The sequence below is a fragment of the Ovis aries genome, chromosome 16, assembly GCF_016772045.2.
Source record: "Ovis aries strain OAR_USU_Benz2616 breed Rambouillet chromosome 16, ARS-UI_Ramb_v3.0, whole genome shotgun sequence".
In the NCBI taxonomy this organism is placed as follows: Eukaryota; Metazoa; Chordata; class Mammalia; order Artiodactyla; family Bovidae; genus Ovis; species Ovis aries.
The window spans coordinates 4,604,023-4,623,790 of NC_056069.1; the positions used below are offsets into that span (position 1 = coordinate 4,604,023).

The following is a 19,768-nucleotide window of genomic DNA, read 5'->3' on the forward strand; positions in this document are numbered from 1 at the left end:
TCCTTGCCTGTTTCTTTCACATGCTGGAATTGTGCTTTCAGCCCAGCATCCTGCAAGGGGGTCCAACTACAGCCGAGAGCATCGCCTCTCTGTGGCCGGACCCTGAGGTTCCCCTTCTTGTGATGTTCAGTCTTTCCTCAAGATAGGGTGACTTAGCCCCTTTTTATTTATTGTTATAGTTCTACTATATATTACACTTATTTTTCAAGTAGATAAATTAAGATTCTTAGTTGGAGTTTCAGTATCAAGCTCTCAAATATTAATAGGATGAATATATAGGAAAGCAGAAGGATATAGTAGGCCTGAAAAGCACCATGAACCAAGTCAACATAATTAAGATTTATACATTTTTCACGCAACAGTAGGATACAAATTCTATTCAGGTCCCCATAGACTGTAAACTAGGAGACCCTGGACATAAAGTACAATAATTTCATGGTCTAAAAGTACTGAAATCAGAGTCTGTTCTCTCATCACTGTGGGTTTATGTTAGAAAGACTTCCTTGATGGCGCTGTGGGTAAAGAATCCACCTGCAATGCAGGAGACAAGGATCCTTTGATCCCTGGGTCAGGAAGATCCCCTCGCGGAGGAAATAACTGAGGCCCTTCTAGATGCGCAGTCGAGGGCTTGGAGAAGGGAATATCTTGGTTTGAGAGCGACAGAGCCAGGATTAGAGGCCAGGTGCGTCTCCCTTTAGTTTGGTGGCCTCAGCCTTGGCTGCATACTGAGGTCACCTGTCGGGGGGCGTGGGGGTCGTGCCTCTCAGAACTCCAGTTTCCAGGCTGCACCCAGGCCAATTAGATCAGAACCTGGGGGTTGGCTCCGGGCATCCAGACTTCTTAAGGCTCCTGGGGTGATCCCCGGGTGCAGCCAGGACTGTGATCACAGTGATCCTCTCTGCACGAGCCTGTTCCTCCTCCCTTTCTGGTACCGAGTTGAGTTCCTCAGACCTCTAGCTCAGGGCATGGCAGCATCACACAAGCTCCTTCTCTTGTTTTGACTTTTCTGCTTCATCTCCAATCCCGACTCCCACTCACACTTTCCCCTGCCCAAATAAGCACCACTCTTGATGTTTGGCGTAAGTCCTTGAGCATGTATTTTTAAAAAATACGTAGAGCTATTTTGTATGATTGGCATGCATAGGTGGATGGCATCGTGCTAAAGATCTTACTGTTTTCCTTTTTTACTTGCCCCATTTTAAGATTTATCAGTGTCTGTCTGGTTCCGTGTTTCCTAACTGTTGGATACCTGGGTTGCCCCCGTGCAGACAGCATTACTGGAAACATTCTTCCCCAGGGCTGCCCTGTGGCTGCTGGGGTTACATTCTCTGGGGCACTGATCAGGATGGGCTTACTGGGGCCCAGAGTGGTCTATCCTGAGAGCTTGTGATTTCCCTGGATGCTCCTCTGGACCAAAGAGAAGGAGCAAATTACTTTCTGCTGAGTCGAGCAGTTCTGGGACCCAGGAGAGGAAGGTTCAGCCAAGTCATGCACACCTGTTCCCCCTCTCCTGGCTCCTTTTCCTCTGAAGAAGCCCTTTCCCTGAGCTCTGGAGTGTAGGCCTCATGCTGTCCTGGGGTGGCCCTGTCCCTCTTCCAGGCAGCTCAGGAGTGGTCCACATCAGGGCCGCTGCCCAGTGGCAGAATGCTGGTCAGACTGAACATAGGCCACCAGCCCAAGGCCATAGCATCGCAGACTGTGCTTCAGAAACCTTTGCTTTCAAGAGATGGAAACTGGTTCAATCTCACTGAAGCAAAAATAAAGGGAATTAGTGTCTCATGGACTGCAAATTCCAGGAAGCAGCTGCTTGTTAGCCTGGCTCAATGCAGGGGCCCGAGGAATAGCACCCAGAATATTGGCCTGCCTTTATCCCCTTTCCTGTCTTTGTGTCATCCTCCAGCAGGCCTTCGCTTTGGGGTGGGGGCAAGGACACCAGTTCCATATCTTGTGAACTTAACAAGTCTAGCAGGAAAGCTGCTGTGATCTCAAGATCTGGCCTCACTGATCTCCATGGCCAGAGGGATGAGCTAGAGGGACTGGCCAAGTTAAGGCTCCCTGCTCAAGGTACTGAATGGAAACGGGGCAGGGAGAAGTTCCCTCTAAAGAAAAGCTGGTGCTGAGACCAGAAGCAGCAGGGACTGGATGCCAGAAGTCAGAAACACCAGCTCTCCAAAGGCTTTATATATTAACCAACCTTGAAAGCCGTGAGCCCTTCTGTTAACTTACTGGACCTACTCAGCCCGGGCAACCATGCTGAGAGCTCTACCTGGTAATGTCCTCCAGTCCTCACAAGAACCCCGTGAGACAGGAAACAGTTTTGTCCCCATCCACACACCCAGCATGGATGGATAACTTGGCCAAGGTCACCTAACGGTTGGTGGTTCCAGAGTCAGTATCTGTTCGTTGGGCTTATGAACAAATTATGTGATAAAGACAAACTTGTCGATCTAAATCATGGCCTGCGGGTCTGAGTGCATCACTCCAGATGCTGCAGATGAGGAAACTGAGGCCCAGAGTGGGGCAGGGACCTGCCAGCTCACCAGTGGCCATGGGGTGATAGGGTGTGGCCCGGGACGCAGAGAAGTGCCTTGGCGTGGGACCTGTGAGCACCCGCATCAGGCTGGCGGTAGCGGCTGCTGCTGGCTTCATCTGGCCTGAAGGGGACCCGCTCGGAGCAATGGGGCATCGGTATAGTTTCCTTTACAAACAGCCCAGCCCAGCGCCCAGCCCCGCCCCCACAGTCAGGCCTCTGCCTGGCAGGCTGGCATGAAGGCTTCTTTCCCCGTCAGGTGTGGGATTGCCACTCTGTGGCCATGTCCTGCTAGGGGCCCTGAAGGCCCACTGTGTGCCGGGTGCAGCGCGAGGCACACGGTTACTCTTTCCACAGCTCTGCCCTCCGTCCTCCCCACAGGCCTGTGAGGCGGGGGTGGGGCTCCCCACACTGCAAGGGGAAGCTGAGGCCACAGCCAGCACTGCCAGGGACCAGCCAAGGCCTGTCTGTCGACCTGTCCAGCCGCCTTTGGGAGGCATGCAGAAAAGTGCAGGCTCGGTGCCCGTCATCCTCACTCCGTCTCCGTCCCCGGCACCCTGCCTGCTGCCTGCCCTCCCGCGCCCGTGGTGGAAGGAGCTCTGTTCCTGTCCCCTCTGCCTGTGTAGGGACATTCTCTGGTCATTTATCCATTTCTCCAGCCCCCCGCTCCCGCTCCACAGAACCATCCCCATGAGCACACACAGGGTTCTGGTAGCTCCCATCTTTAAAGAAAATGCCCTTGACAATCTCTTCCACTGGCTGCTACCATTTCTCTGCTCTCCTTCAGAGCGAAACTTCCTTAAAGGTGTTGTCTATACCGCCCCCTCCCAATCCCTGCTTCAGCTCAGCCCAGTGAAATTTAATTAAAAAAAAAAAAAATGTTGAATGTGAAATTAAAAAGACACAAATAGAAAGCAACTTTCTTTAACATTGTACAAAACAGTATGAGTAGACCGCAAAGGAAATGAACCATTATCACCTTTACAGCCCCCTCTGATTTCTCATAATTACTATTCAAACAATAGAACGTATAGCTAGCAATTTAAGAACAGGGAAAGAGACAAGCCCCAAACCCTCTCCGACCATGTGTGTTCTACACTGCGTATCGCTGTGCTTCCAGACCGTTTCTGCTGTTTCTGCGCTGGCACAGGACTGCAGTCGTGGGTAAAGCTGAACCTGCTTAGGAGCCGAGGGAGACAAGAAACGGTGGGTCCGTAGCCTGGTGTATCGTCCATTCAAACAGTGGGGCAGGTACCAGCCAGTAATTTTTAGGTTCTGCCAACAAGGCTTTCTCTTGAAGTTAAACCAAAAACAGCTGCTTATATTCCCCAGGCTTTGTCGTATGTGCAGCAATGGATGGGTACTGAGGAGGTTCAACACTTGATCTCTACCAGTTACCCACACAGTCATCAGTGATCCGATCTGGCCTGACTCACCCCATGCCCCAGCTGGGTCAGTGTTAGCACCTCATCTTCTCCTGGCCACGGCACCCTCAGGTGCTGGGAAGAAAGGTGTTCCCAGCCGCCACAGTAACACATGGGAAGCCAGTGCTCGTGGACCGCCAGAAACCCTGCTCCATCTTAGGCAATGTCTCCCTCATGTACCAAAATCTGGCTGCAGTAGAGCCGTCCCCGCTGCTCCGCGGGCTTCGGCCTCGTGCTGCCAAGCCCAGGGCGGTCGTCCCCATTCTCTCACCAGGCCTCACTCCTGCCCCAGGTGACCTCTCCCGCCTCGCCACCCTGCTTCTGGCCCCAGGCCTCCAAAGCTCCTGGTTCTCCTTCCACCTCCTGCGCCTCTCCTCCTTGGCCCACTTGCTGGCTCCTCCCTGCCTGGCTCCACATGCTGAAAGCCCCAGCATTCTGTCCTAGGCCCTCTTCATTCTCTTTCCTTCTCACTATTAAAGTGTCCTCTTACTTAAATATGCATGGAGGAAAGTGCATACACAACTGTACAGTTTAACAACTGAGGCAAGGCCATTTCTATTTCAGTTCAGCTCAGTTGCTCAGTCGTGTCCGACTCTTTGCGACCCCATGGACTGAGCATGCCAGGCATCCCTGTCCATCACCAACTGCCGGAGCTTGCTCAAACTCATGTCCATTGAGTCGGTGATGCCATCCAACCATCTCATCCTCTGTTGGTCCCTTCTCCCACCTTCAGTCTTTCCCAGCATCAGAGTCTTTTCCAATGAGTCAGTTCTTTGCATCAAGTGGCCAAAGTATTGGAGTTGCAGCTTTAGCATCAGTCCTTCCAATGAACATTCAGGACTGATTTCCTTTAGGATGGACTGGTTGGATCTCCTTGCAGTCCAAGGGACTCTCAAGAGTCTTCTCCAACACCACAGTTCAAAAGCATCAATTCTTTGGTGCGCAGCTTTCTTTATAGTCCAACTCTCACATCCATACATGGCTACCGGAAAAACCATAGTTTTGACTAGACAGACCTTTGTTGGCAAAGTATTTCTTTTTATCTCCCCTTTCTCCAGATGATCTGAGCTTGTCATTGGCCCTTGAATCCCATGTCTAAGCTGCTGGCTCCCAAATCCATATTCCCAGCCCTAACACCGCCCTTGAACTCCAGACTTGCCCTGCCCACTCACATCTCCTCCTGGTGTCTGAAGAGGCTTCCCACACAGAGCACATTCAGACAGCCGTCACCGTGGATGGCACCACCCACTTGGTGAATCGGTCCAGACTTCAAGAGTCATGCTCGATTTCTCATCCAGCACCCCTTCTGTTAGACTGTTCTGGCACGTCTGCCTCCAGGACACATCCCAAAGCGGTCCTTCTGACACACTGAAGTGACTGGGGGGCGGGGGGGGGGGGGTCCCTTGTCTCCGGTTCTTCAGTCCTCATTTTCATCTTCACACAAAGCTAGGTTTCTCTCGTGGCATAAATTCTGCTTTACTGCCAGGCCCAGACATGGTTGACCTGAGAAAGCCAGGAAGAAGGGGAGGAACTGAACTCCATCGCAGACCAGAAGCAGGCCTGGAGGTGGTTTAGAGAGTGGGAAGTCAGGGCACCAGCCCAGCTAGCCCAGCCTCCACGTGCCGCACCTGGGACTGCTGCTCTCTGGCGGTGCCTGGCGGATGATCGTGGAGGGAAGGGGTGCCTGTTGGACGCTTCCTCAGGGAAATCAGGCCCCCTGGGGGCAACAGCTCCAGCTGACCTGGGACTGAGTCCTCGTGCTGGGCAGCTCAAAGAACAACAAGGATAGCTACATTTGGGGGCAGTATTACTAGTATAAAGGAGCCTGGCTTACGAGTCACATAGCCTGAGATGGAATCCCATTTCCATCAACTCTGGCTAGGTGACCTTGAGTAACACTCTACCTTGCAAAGCCTCAGTGTTCTCCCACTGTGAAATGTGCTTGCATGGGACAGTGGTTAAGGATTGCTAAGGATAATGAATGCATGGAGTTGCTTCTGACTGATGCTTAAGTAAATGGCTGTATATACTTTCACCAGGTCCAGAGAGCGGGTTTGGAGTCGAGTCACAGGTTAGAGCCAGGCAGTTTTGATAAGCTTCCTTGGTGGTCTCTTGATGTGGCTGGATTTCTGCCTGTAGCCACCTGTCAGATGCTCCACAGGGAATCTTTGATAGGTAGATTCTCGTGTCAGGTGTAAGCCAGCACTCTGCCATCCTGGGCCTGCCTCGCCCAGGTACAGTGCCTGATGGGGACACAGCGCCCTGAATAAAGCAGGGAGACCCAGCCTTTCTGAGGGACTCCTGGGTGCCAGGCCCGGGGTGAGGTGCTGTCACACACTCTGATGCTAGCCTGGAAGACAGACCAGCGTGCACTGCCTCGGACTTCGCACACGCTGTTCTTTCTTCTGGAATGCTCACGCTCCAGCCCCAGCCACCATTCCCTCAGCCTTTGTGTCTTGGCTCCAAGAGAGCTGTTCTGACCCATTCTCAGGCTCTTCTGACCTTTGATACAATCAGAGAATACCAGTTCTGTCACTGCCTGGATGCGGGACTTGGAGTAACTCACCTTGCCTCTCGGAGTCTCCAAAATCCCCTACTGGCATGTTCCCATTTTTCAGAGCATCGTGAGACGGCAGCTCTCACCTGTGATGGCAGCACTCATCAGAGTTGGGAAGAAGAGTTAGTTTTCTGTCAGATGCTTCATTACCGTCTGTCCCTCCCACTGGAATGGGAGCTCCGTGCCTGCTTGTTGTCCTCTTCGCCCAGGGTCCAGCACACTGCTTGGCACGTGGCAAGCACTCTATACATTTTGTTAGTAAATGTTGAAGGAATAATGATAATCAACAGCTTTTGAGCACTTACTTTGTGCCATGCTGTGCTAGACTCTACAAAAGCATCTAATTTAATCTCTGTAACACCATGGGTAGGAGTGTAGAGGGCAGGTGTCATCATTATTCCATTTTAAGCTGAGAAAGTTGAGATTCCAAGAAGTGAAGTGACTAACCTAAAGTCACGTAGTCAGGAAGGGCTGAAGCCAAGACTTGAACCTAAGTGTAGCCATCTCCAGGCCATGATCTTAATTAGGGTGCTCTACTGAAGAAAGGGTTCTTCTGTGGAGCTGTTAGGGGCAAGGAAGAAGAGCTTTGGGCATGGCCTCACAGGATGACTGTGGTGGGCAGGGAACCCTGGGAAAATGCATTACACCAACAGGCTCCCGGAAACATCCACTTGTCTTGAATGCTTTATCAAAAAAAAGCAAAAAGTGCTTGTGTTAGTCTACTCTTATTCATTTTGGGTTTTTTTTTTTTTTCTGATTACAAAATCAGTTGCTTTGTTGTTTGAGGCATTAAGTCATGTCCAACTCTTTGCGACTGTAGCCCACAGGTGCAATCCTCTGTCCATGGGACTCTCCAGGCAAGAATACTGGAGCGGGTTGCCAATTTCTTCTCCAGGGGATCTCCCCAACCCAGGGATCAAACCCATGTCTCCTACATTAACAGGTGGATTTTTTTTTTACCACCAGCTCCTAGGGAAGCCCCAGAAAATCAGTATCTGTTCATTAAAGAAAAATGAAAACATCTGAAAACTCTTAAGAAGCAAATTTCTACCCAGAGACAATCACCCTCAAATCTCTCTGTATTTCGTCCCTTCCTGCGCATCCCATGCACACATTTCCCACGTAATTAGAACCAAATCATACAGTTCAGTATTCTTTGTTGTTCAGTATCACAGGCATTTTCCCACATTGTTAAATATTAATTGAAAACTTGATTTTTTAAAAATATCGGGGGTTTTGATGATAAAACTTTGTAGTATACATGTTTACTGTAGAAAAGTTGGAAAACACAGAAAAATCTGAAGACAATTCCTCATAACCTTACCCACCTGAGAAATAATAACCATTAGCATTTTGTTTTCTAGACCTTGATTTCCTCTACACATATAGTAGTGCAGACAGACATAGAGACACAAGCACCAAACTAAGGACCAAACTGAAATCGTTCTTCTTCCTTCATGTTACAGGGAAACATCCTGTAACACAAGACAAACTCAAATGTCCACAGAGCCCAAGCAAGTAGCCGAGACAGGTGAAGGGGCCAGCTCAGGGCCATGGGGAAAGGGAGCAAGCTTTCACCCACTGGTGACATGCTGGAATTCAGACCCTTGCTTTACCAGAACTGATTTTGCAAAAGAGGCTGCAAATCCAGTTTAAAGTGAAATATCCTGACTCACAAGTCTTGGCCATGAATTTAAAAAAAAAAAAAAAATTTTTTTTTAAAGACCAAGTGTTGCTTTAACAAACCAACAGAAGGGGGAAAAAGAAGAGACATCCATAGCTTAAAAGAGACCAATGACAATGAGTGGATTTTATTTGGATCTTCATTCAAACAAACTGGGGAAAAAGTATATTCTCACACACAATATGACAAGAAGTCTTTAAATTTGATACAGACATACTGAAATTTTTTAAGATAAAATGGCATGTCTAGGATTTGCTTCAAAATAGTAATAGGAGGGAGAATGATGGGGGCATCAATGAAACAAGATTGGTCATGAATGATAACTGTGGACTCTGGGGAAGAACCAATGATTAGGTATGTTTGCTATAATCAATTGTATGCATTTATTTTTTTCAAAAAGTTTAAAAAACAAAACCAAGGAAGAACACCAGTAGGCCAACCAGACAGGTCTGTGAACCAGCATCAGAACTTGGATGGCCAGTGTGCAACCTCCGCCCTGTACACGGAGGGAGTTGTTCAGTCCCTCAGTCACGTCTGACTCCTTGCGACCCCGTGGACTGCAGCACACTGGGCTTTCCTGTCCTTCACCATCTCCCAGAGTTTGCTCTAACTCATGTCCACTGAGTTGGTGATGGAGGGAGTCAGGGTAGGGAATTACATATGAGGCTCTCACCAGCGGTTCGGGCGTGCTTTTGAAAATCATGTTCATGTTATGATTTAATATTTGAAAAACTAAAGAGAAACAAATATTTTTTCCCATGATATAAATGACAGAACACTAAGAAAATCTTAGCTGGAGTGGTCCCATTTTAAAAGTTTGAGAAGACACTTTTTCTTGCTTCATTTACTTGTTAACAAGAATTATTTTTATCACAAAAACAATTTCAAACGAATTCTTTCTTTCCCTGATATCTGTTATTGACTGGCAGTCAGACCTAGAGATCTCATTCACTTCCTCATCGAATATACTACATAATCATGAAGGCTATCTGCCAAGCACTCTGCTAAGCCCTGAGACTTGGTGGTAAACAGACTGTCACAGACGCTGCCCTCCAGGGCCTCACGGTGTAGGTGGGGAGATGATCAACACCTAATCTACCAAAGCATGAAGACCTATTAACTGAATGACAAACACTATTTTTATTTGCTTTTTTACTTAATATAGATCAGGAGCATTTTTTCATATTACTAAGTTACTCAAAAAATATCTTCATGACTGTGACTTTTAAAAAACTCCCCTTTGGTGTCCTGTTCCATAAAATGAGTCCCTTTCCTGCAGAAACCTTACACATTAAAAGTTCGAATAGCACCCAAGTATCGTGCTCCCTGCTGCAGACACAGCAGTGAGGACAGGCCTTCTTTCAGAGGCAGCATGAACTTGACAGCCCCGGGGTCCAGTCCTGACTTTGTCACCTGGTTGCTGGGCGACCCTGGTCATGTTCCCTAGCCCCTCTGTGCCTCAGCTCCCTTCTTTGCTGAATGAATGGTGGGTGGGAACGGTACACACCTCAGAGGTAGCATGAAGACTAAATGAGAATCTGTGGAAAGAAGCTTACTTAAAGTGACACCCTGTCAGAGTAAGGCCACAAACTCAAAGGGTTTGCTCCTTCCCTAGGAGCTTATGTACTCGTTGGGGAGGCAGAAAGTAGTGATTTTTAAAGGCCCTTTAAATCTTCAAAATATTCGGGGGGCGGGGGGTAGGGAGGAGGAGAAGCTGCAAAGGTGGAAAAGTAGAAGAGAGTAAAGAGGGAGAGGAAAGGATGGAGGGATGCGGGTAAGAGGGGGAAAAAGGGAGGAAGGGCCTGGTCGCACCATCCCAAAGATACGATTATGCCAGTGCTCTCGGGGCGATGCTTAATTCAAGTCTACGCTCCGGGAGATCTTAAATAAGGAAGGAAACAGGGAAGGAAACGGCGGGCCGGGCGGGGTGGGGCGCGGGGAGGTCGCGGCCTGCTCTGCGGGTTCGCGCTCACCGCCCATCTTCTGCCCTCCTTGCGCAGAGAGCGGGTTCGCCGACACGCTGACGCCCGCGCGCCTCGGCCAGGCCCGCTTCAGCGCCTGCCTGCCGCCCAGCAGCCACGACGCGGCCAACTTCGACAACAACGAGCTCGAGAACAACCAGGTGGTGGCCAAGCTGGGCCACCTGGCGCTGGGCCGCGCCCCAGGCCCGGCCCCCGCCGACCACGCGGCCGCCGCCATCCCGTGCGTGCCGCGCGAGCGCCAGCGGCCCTCGTCGTCGCCGGCGCTGCTCGAGGCCGACCTGCGCTTCCACGCGACGCGCGGGCCCGACGTGAGCCTGTCGCTCGACCGCAAGGTGGCCTGCGCGCCGCGCCCCGACGGCGGCCGCACCCTCGTCTTCTCCGAGCGCCCACTGCGGCCCGGCGAGAGCCTCTTCGTGGAAGTGGGCCGCCCGGGGCTGGCGGCGCCCGGCGCGCTGGCCTTCGGCATCACGTCGTGCGACCCGGGAGGGCTCCGGCCCGCCGAGCTGCCCGCGGACCCCGACGCGCTCATCGACCGCAAGGAGTACTGGGTGGTGGCGCGCGCCGGGCCGGTGCCGAGCGGCGGCGACGCGCTCAGCTTCACGCTGCGGCCCGGCGGCGACGTGCTCCTGGGCGTCAACGGGCGCCCGCGCGGCCGCCTGCTGTGCGTCGACACCACGCAGGCGCTCTGGGCTTTCTTCGCCGTGCGCGGCGGCGCCGCCGGCCAGCTGCGCCTCCTCGGTGAGTGCCCCGACTGCGCGTGCGCGGGGCTCGTCCCCGGAAACCCGGCGCCGCTGGGGAGGTAGCCGCTCCTGCGGCCGCTGAAGCCCAGCCAGCAGTCCTCCAGACTTGAGCGCTTAGCAGAACCTTCTGGCCTCCACTTAGAGTCTCCGACTCAGTACTGGTGGGCCCCCAGAAGATGCATTTTTAACCAGGGCCCTGGGGATGCCTATCCCTGGACCACACCCTGTGCATACCAACCCAAGGAACCCGCTGGTGTTAGGACCTGGCATTTTTTTTTCCCCATTATTATGCTTTATTATATGCATATTTTCACATTATATAGAGTATGTTACGTGCCAGAGATAAAGAAAATACAGCTACATTTAAAAGAGGAAAATGAGAATAACATCATCTACAGAAAATGGGGTGCAGGCTTGACCCACCACCTTTTGAGATGGAGTTTAGCATTCGTTCATGCCACACATAAACACAGAGTGCACCCCGCCTCCAGCTATGGGCCAGTCCGTGAGCGCCCAAGATGGGCAGGGCAGAAGGCTGGGTACAGAACCTTGGACCTCCTCACATCCTCTCTGGCACCCAAACGGAGATTTGCACGGTGTGACGTTCGCTACAGCAGAGGGGCTTCTCCAGCTTGGTGGAGCCGGGCTGGTGATCAGGGAAGGCTTCCAGAGAGCATAACTCTGTTTTCAAGTTTTAGAAAGTCCAAACAATGACAGAAATAATGAACACTTCATATGTCACGTCATTCAGTTTTATCCTCCTGATACCCCTGTAAAACCAGTATCATTATCCATGAAGATGTCTTCTGTGTAGAAAGGGAGCGATGACCCGCATCGTGCGGTTGTGAGGATGAAATGATGTATACAGCGCTTTTAGCATGTGCCTGCCATATGCAGCGTGTTTAGTAAGTAGCATTAGCAACGACAGTGACGTGCTGTTTAACTGAGGACAGGGGAGGAACAGGGTGGCAGTGGTTGTCATTTGGTTGGTTTGGGGTTTGTTTAAGGGACTATCAGATATAGTCATCATTTCATCCTGAAATAAGTTGCCTGAGTTCCCACTGGGGCTTTGCAAGAACTAAGCCTAGAGTCCTTCTCCCTCTCCCCAGCACCCCTAGGAGAACCAGGATGAGCCTTGAGTGGTCAGGAGGAGAAGAGAGAGCAGCATTCGGAGGCCAGAGACTTGCCCTCCTGATCCCTATCTGACAGCAGCCCTGGTGCTGTAGTCTGCCCATCAGTCCTCTAGTAGGACACAGAGCGGGGTGTGTCTCTTCACATCAGAAATAACCATCATTTCCTGAACCAACAGTTCAGGGAAGAAAACCCATCCACGTTGAACACTAGTCAGGAGTCTTGTAGTTGCAAGTAACAAAACCCCACTCACAGTGCCGTAAGCAAAAGGAATTTGGGGAGTACCCACATACCTTAGAAGTCTGGGAGTGTATTGGATGGATTCAGGAACAGCTGGATCTAGGTGTTAAAAGTATGTCATCAGGATTCTACTTCTCTTTCCATCTCTAAGCTCTACTTTCCTCTGTGTTGGCTTCCCTCTCAGACACACCCTATAGCACCACACTTTTCCCTCGATGGAATGGGTCCCTTCTTTCCTAGCGGTGCTAGTAAAAGTCACAGAATTTGGGCTTGCAGGCCTTGCTTGAGTTTTGTGCCCTTCACTGGTTAAGAATCCACCTGCAATGCTGGAGACCCTGGTTCAATTCCCAGGTGGGGAAGATCTGCTGGAGAAGGGATAGGCTACCCACTCCAGTATTCCTGGGCTTCCCTGGTAGATCAGATGGTAAAGAATCCACCTGTAATGCGGGAGACCTGGTTCAATCCCTGGGTTGGGAAGATTCCCTAGAGAAGGGAATGGCAACTCACTCCAGTATTCTGGCCTGGAGAATTCCATGGACAGAGAAGCCTGGCAGGCTATAGTCCATGGGGTTGCAAAGATTCAGACACGACTGAGTGACTTTCACTTCCACTTTCCCTGAACCACCACTGAGACCAAGGGTAGAAGTTCGTTCTTATTGGCTTGGCCTGGATCGTGTGCATGAGGGTGAAGTAGTACCTCCAACAAAATTCCAGTGCTGTTTCTGAAACAGGAATGGAGGTCAGGCAGACACAGACCAGATGTCTACCCCACTTGTGCGATGCCATCAATTCTTAGCAGAATCCTACACGGTAGCTCTTGTTCTCCATTAGATCCACGAGGAAGTGAAGGTGCAAAGCAGTAAAGAGCCAGGGACTAGCAGAGCAGAGCCCACCTCCCATGTCCCTGATGGATTCTCTTTGATCTCAGGAACCCTGCAGTCCAGCCCTGCGACCACATCCCCGTCAGGGTCCCTCAGCGGCTCCCAGGACGACAGCGACTCCGACATGGCCTTCAGTGTCAACCAGTCCTCCTCAGCATCTGAGTCATCCCTGGGTAAGGACGTGTGGACCCTCGGGGGTGCAGGGAGATGGGCTGCACTGGTGGCTGTGCCAGCCCTTCCGGACCTTGCCCCCAGCCCCGCATCCTCTCCTGGAGGGAGGAGAAACATCTGGATGTGGCGTTCCAAAGGGTGATTACGGTGCTTGCTGCTTGGGGGTAGGAGCATAGGAGAAGGAGAAAAACTGAACTCTGTGTCTCCCAGAGTTATCCCCCTTGGGTTCTGGCACAGAAGCTCTGCCCTCGTGGGGTGGCCCAGCAGAGCCCACCTGGGAACCGCGAGTTGAGGTCTGCCTATTCTCCCTCCCTGCAGTGACGGCGCCCAGCTCCCCGCTGAGCCCACCGGTGTCGCCCATGTCCTCCCCGCCGGAGCTGGGGGGCGGCAAGAGCAGCGAGTGCACCGTGTGCTTCGACGGCGAGGTGGACACGGTCATCTACACGTGCGGACACATGTGTCTGTGCCACGGCTGTGGCCTGCGGCTCAAGAGGCAGGCCCGGGCCTGCTGCCCCATCTGCCGGCGGCCCATCAAGGACGTCATTAAGACCTACAGGCCGTAGCCTGGCCCGCCCACGGGCCGTGGCCAGAGCAAGGCCAGCTTTCTGAAGCCCACCCCCTGGGCCAGGCAACCACCATGGCCGCCAGGGAGCCCAAGGGCACTGCCATCTCGCCCGCCACCCTGCAGTGGTGGGCACGGCGTGACAGTCATGGAGATGAGGCCCCCGGGGGCCCGAGTTCAAGTGAGGGTTGCTTCTGGCCTGAAAGTGCTGTGCCCCCAAAAGGCCGCCCCCCGGTGGTCTCAGCTGGGAAACTGTCCCGTGTGCAATGCCTTCTGCTGGGGTTGGTTGAGTGTGTGTGCGAGAGGGGGCGGGCTGAGAATGACTGAGAGAAACCCACTGGTATTTATGCAGGGATCCTGGCTCTGGGAGGTTATTCAACACTAAGGAACGTGCAATCTGGAGCCCAGACGGCAGCGGGACAAGAAGCTGTTCACTTTCTGGGGCTATGACGTCAGCTGGTTTTGAATATACGGAACCTGCACCTAAACAGAACTCCCACGGATGGTATAGCAAAGGGACACTCAGATTTTCTAAGGCGAGGGAAAAATAGCTCATTGTTTACAGCTCCAAAGCGGCAGCTCCTTAGAGGGGGGCAGGGGGTAGGTGGGTGGAGAACCTAAAAGAACAATTTGCTTTTTTAGGATGTAACTCAGTCTCTCAGGCTCGGAGAGCAGTTTTGACGGGTGCTGGGGCCAGAGCTCTGGGTGGTGTCCCCTCTAGAAGCCTTGTCAGCCCTCCACCCCCAGACCACCTAATAATAAGTGCTACACCCCTTGACTCCACCCATAAATGCTTTCAGTCTGTACCACCCTCACCATCTGCAGGAAAATAAGACAGCAGGTCCCCTTTTCCTGGGGGAGGGAAAGAATCCTAGACTCCAGTGAGCCCCCTGGGGTTGGAAAGGGCCACTCCTCAGCTCTCCACATTTCCTGCTGAAATGCTAGGCCTGGCATTCGCCAGCAGCTGTGAGCATCACCAAGGTGACCTGCTGCCAAGTAGAGGGAGGAAGCGCGGCTTTGCTACCATCTTTGTTCTGATTCTCAGTTCATCTTCCCCTGCTGATTACTGAGATGTTAACTGATCATTTGGATGTTAGCTAGGAACTGAGACACTCTCTGAAAATGCTGACCTTGCGACTCCCCCCGCCCCAGGGCAATTTGTTGGGCATTTTCTAGACCCCTGGCCCTGCTTCCCCTCCCTTACCCACTCACCCCTGCCCGGGCCCATCTCTACAGACTCCCAGACCACGCCTGGGTTGACGAGTTGGCCGGCCTGCAGTTCCCATCTGGGCCCCAGTTCTGGGCCCCACCTTCTCCCTGTCTTGTGCTGTATCTTTAGAGGGCCCTGAGCCTCTGTATTTCTCACTTCCTGATCTGTCTAAGAAGAAACCTAGTACCTGCCCACTCCGGAGCTTTTGGGAGGACCAGCACAACATTCTACAAAGTCCAAGATTCCTTGTGAAGAACAGGTATTTTTAGTCCAGTTCCTAATCTGTTCATCTATTGAGGCAGACAAGCAAAGGAGGACTTTCAGAGTTTACGCGTTCATATGACACGTTTTGCTGGGTGTCTAGAGGCCCCTTCTGTAGATCAAGTCTCCTAAGGCCAGTCGGTCCATGCCCTTGTGGTGCTCCGGGTCTTGGACTATCTGCTTCTTCACCTGGTATTCTGACCTGCTCTCAGTTTCAGAAATCCTCCTCTTGCCCCTGCAGGAATCCCTGATTGGTTTTTTTTTTTTCCCCTCATGAACTTGGGAACTACACCCAGATTTTAATTTCACAGCAGAACCTTCGGGGAGCAACTGACACCTCACCATTTGCCAGATTAAGAGTTTGCAAACCTAGGCAGTGCTCAGCGGCCAGCAGAATTCTTTTCCCCCTCGTGTTGGGTGTGGGCAAAGCCACGCACAGGCCCCAGGAGAGAAGGCTAATCACCCCCCTGGGCTGGTGTTCTCCAGGCAGCAGCTCCCCTGGCTGGACTGAACCACAGTCACAAGCCCCAGAAGTCTCTGCAGCCAGCGCCTCTCTCCTGTCACCTCGGGTTCCAGCCAGGCTCAGTGCAGCCACGGCCAGGAATCCAGGGACCTGGGGCCTGGACCCAGGGCAGACCAGGACACGTGCCTGGTGACTTGTCACCTGGGAAGGAGGGAGCTCGTGGCCTGTGTAACTCACTGTGCAGCCGCTATTAGCAGCATCCCCATTCCCAAGAGGAATTAAAGGGGTGTTTATCTTTTCAAAACCAGACATTCCCAGTTTGGACATTTCCTCTAAACTGATTTATTCAGCGCTGCAGAGAAGCTGCCCACACTGCCCTCTAGGTTCTGTCTGGAGAAGGGGCAGGAGTAAAGGGACGGGAACCATGCTCCTTTAATTGGCAGCCCTATGTGCCCTGCACGGCGCTGGAGAGGTGCTTCCCTATGTCAATCCTGCGAGGCAGGTCTTCATACTATATTGAAAACACCACCAACTGTAAAACACCATTCTGTGTGCCACTAAGGGAAAAACACTGCCAACTTTAACTGTAAGGTGCCACAGCTATACAATCCATTTTATTCAGACGTTATGTAGAAAAGCTGTGTTCTTTAGGATCAGTGGAATCTGCTATTGCCCCCATTTGGCAGGTGAGAAAACTGAGGTCCACGAAGTGAAGCAGGAGGTGGCAGGACTGGGCATCAAGCCTGGTGGTGCCTGGTGCTGAACCCCACGCTCTCCACTGCCTCTCCCCAGGTCCAGAAAGCTCAAGAAATTGCTTGAGTTTTCTTTCTTGAAGTTCACCTGGGCAGCCCCTGGAGAGAGCCGGGCACATGCCCCTGTGTGAGGGTTCCAGCCCCAGACTGACGCCTCTTTGCCACCCGAAGCCTGGGAAGACTCACGTCCTTTCTTTCAGGCTCATCTGCCCACTGCCACCTTCTCCTGGCCTCTTGCTATTACACACAGGCACCTGTCTGGGCAGCCTGGGGGAGAGCCTTGTCCCATTCACCTTCCTGGGCCCTGTGACCACCACCCTGTTAAGCAGGGCCCTCTGGGGGGTGGGGAGGGGAGACTGGAAGATGCCCCCTTTGTTGTGATCTGGTGCCACCAGAGAAATCTGGCTGTTTCCGAGTCAAGACAAACTCCTTTGTCTAGCCCATTTTTGGCCTGGGAGTCTTCTGGGATTTAGCTACCTGGGGCACTGCTCCCTGAAGTGTAGCAAGACTTTTTCAGCCATCCACAACTCCTGGTCAGCGTGGCCTGTGTTCTGGACACAGGGACGGGAACTGGGTCTAAAGACAAGCCTATGGGCAGCTCGTGGCGCCGAGCAGGAGGTGGACAGGTTTGTAGACGTGTATTTGGCCCGTCCAGCGCTGGGTCCTGTGATGGCACATAGTAGGTACTCACTAAAGGTTTCCTGAGTAGTCCAGAGACCCGGTTATGAGTGTTCAGGGATTTGGTAAAACGGCATGTAGACATGCACCCAGTCATTCAGTGAACACGTGCTGAGGAGGGCCGACCGAGGGACAGGAGCCCAGCTCTGACATCAGAGGGTGGACAGCATGAGACATGTGGGGCAGAGTTCGGGGGCTCTCTTGGCCCTTCTGTTGCCTCGGGGGTCTGTCTTGGTCAGTACACAACTGCTTTCCAGACCCAGAGACCCCTGCACAGTTCAAAAACCCTTCTCTGCATTAGGAATGCCAGGCACCTTACAGGCAGCAAACTTCTGCTGAAATGGCCTTTGGAAGAACCGTTCAGGGCCCCACCAACTAATGATCGCCCTCAGGCCTTGCCAGGGAGGGAGATGTGGGGAGAGAGCTACCTGCTACTTTCAGGCCTTGGGACTGGTGGCTGGAGATCAATCCCCAAGTGGCCAGGGAACCCGCAGTCATTTCCAGAATAGAAGTGTACAGAGTTGGCAAATGAGAGGCAGTCTCCTTCCACCGCTCAATCTGGTCTCTGCCCTGGCTCTGGCAGAGAGGCTCTGGCTCAGGAACACGGGGCCTCTCTCCGTGTCTAATTGTCTCACCGTCTTTCTAACGAGATGACTTGTACAACAATCTGTCTGTGCCTTATGAAAGTGTCTGTGCACTTTTAACCCTCTTTTAAGAGCAACTTTAAAAAGTGGGCCAGGAGCTAGCATACATGGTGGTGTTCTAGAGATCTGTGGCAATCACTGAAGCTTCTGCCTTGTGTGTTTGATGTTGGCGTGAAGAAGTGTATGTTCCCCACCCCACCCCTCCACTACCTGTGTACAGACCTTTTAAAACATGTGTTTTTCTTATTTTTCTGATTCAATACTGTGACCTCTCCAATACAGACTAATCTTTGGGGATCTGTAACAAAGGTTCCAAAACCTGAGGGCAGTGGGTTGGGAAGGGTTTGCGCTGGTCCTGTATGTTGTGCTTTTGCGTGTTGTGTGTTTCTATTTTTGTCTGTTTTTATTTGTTTTATATTAACATAATTTTCCTGTTTAAAAAAAAAAAAACAAATACAACTTCGGCTTGTTAAAAAAGAAAGTCTCTTCAGGACTGTTTTAAAAAATCACAGTTACCTACATTGTCAGGGAGTGGAGGTGAGGGATACAAATCATTGCCAGCCTTGAGAAAATAATTTGCAAAATGTCTATAGACCCCTGAGCATATTCAAACCTTTTGCTTAGTAACTCCTAAGAAAATATCCTCAGGAACTAATTCTTATTGAGGATAAGCTCCATATTTAAGGATGGTCATTACAGCATTATTTATAGTAGTGAGAAACTAGAAACAACCCTAATAACCAACAACTAGGGTTTATAGTTGTTCCTCATCATTCTTTGCTCACAGGACTGGCTCCAGGACCACCACCACCCCACCTTGGGATACCCACAGATGCCCAAGTCACTTATTAGAACAGTGTAGTATTTGCATTTGACCTGGGCACCCCTCCATATACTTTACATCATCTCTGGAGTACTTATAATACCTAACACAATGCATCTGCTATTTAAATGCTGCCAGTGCAACAAATTCAAGCTCTGCTTTTTGGAAATTTTCTGAAATTTTTGTTTCAAATACTTTCCATCTGAGGCTGGTTGAATTCACAGATGCAGAGCCTGAAAATATGGAGAACCAACGGTACTTGTCAGAGTTCTTGGTTGCAAGTGACAGAAACCCAGCTGGCATGAAGACTGGTTCAAGATGGGGAGTCAAAGGACATGCACTCATCTCCTCCCGTGAGAGCACCCAAGTCACAGCTAGCTGTTGGACAGTTGACAGGAGGATGCTAGGACCCACGAAAAAAACATACCCCCACATCCGCAGACGAAGGAGAAGCCGCAGTGAGACAGCAGGAGGGACAGAGTCAGAATAAAATCACAATCACAATAAAATCAAATTCTATGCCCACTAGGTGGGCCACCACAGAATGGAGGACAGTTCTACCGAAGAAGTCCTTCCAGTGTTGTGAGGTTCTGAGCCCCACAGCAGGCTGGATCCCGCTTGGGGATCCAGCAAAGGTAATAGGAATCCCCAGGGAATCTGACTGCAGGCCAGTGGGACCTGACCACAGGGCTTACACAAACTCCAGTCTTGGCACAAAGTCTTATGCACACCAGGACCCAGGGGAAAGAAGCAGTGACCCCATAAGACACTGAGCCAGACCCACCTGCTAATGTCGGAGCCTCTCCTGCGGAGGCACAGGTTGGCAGTGGCAGTGGCTCGCTGTGGGGACTGGGACACTGGCAGCGGCAGTCCTGGGAGGTGCCCCTTGGCATGAGCCCTCTTGGAGGTCACCATTAACCCTACTATAGAGCCCATAGACTCCAGGGCTGGGTTGCCTCACACCAAACAACTAACAGGGAGGGAGCAGAGCCCCACTCATCAACAGACAATTGTGTTACAGTTCAACTGAGGACT

General features: G+C 51.7%; 1 protein-coding gene across 2 annotated transcripts in view; it reads left to right on the top strand.

Moving 5' to 3' along the window:
- Nucleotides 1-18,391, top strand: part of NEURL1B (neuralized E3 ubiquitin protein ligase 1B) — a 44,770-nt gene extending 26,379 nt beyond the window's left edge. The window contains exons 3-5 of one of the 2 annotated variants that reach the window (XM_015101239.4): nucleotides 10,196-10,915; nucleotides 13,217-13,342; nucleotides 13,659-18,391. In XM_015101239.4, the coding sequence (XP_014956725.2) occupies nucleotides 10,196-10,915; nucleotides 13,217-13,342; nucleotides 13,659-13,903 (1,091 nt within the window). In that variant the 3' untranslated portion in view covers nucleotides 13,904-18,391. The remainder of the gene's footprint in view (nucleotides 1-10,195; nucleotides 10,916-13,216; nucleotides 13,343-13,658) is intronic. The other variant, XM_027979991.3, reaches the window with a different exon arrangement.
- The last annotated feature ends 1,377 nt before the right edge of the window (nucleotides 18,392-19,768 follow it).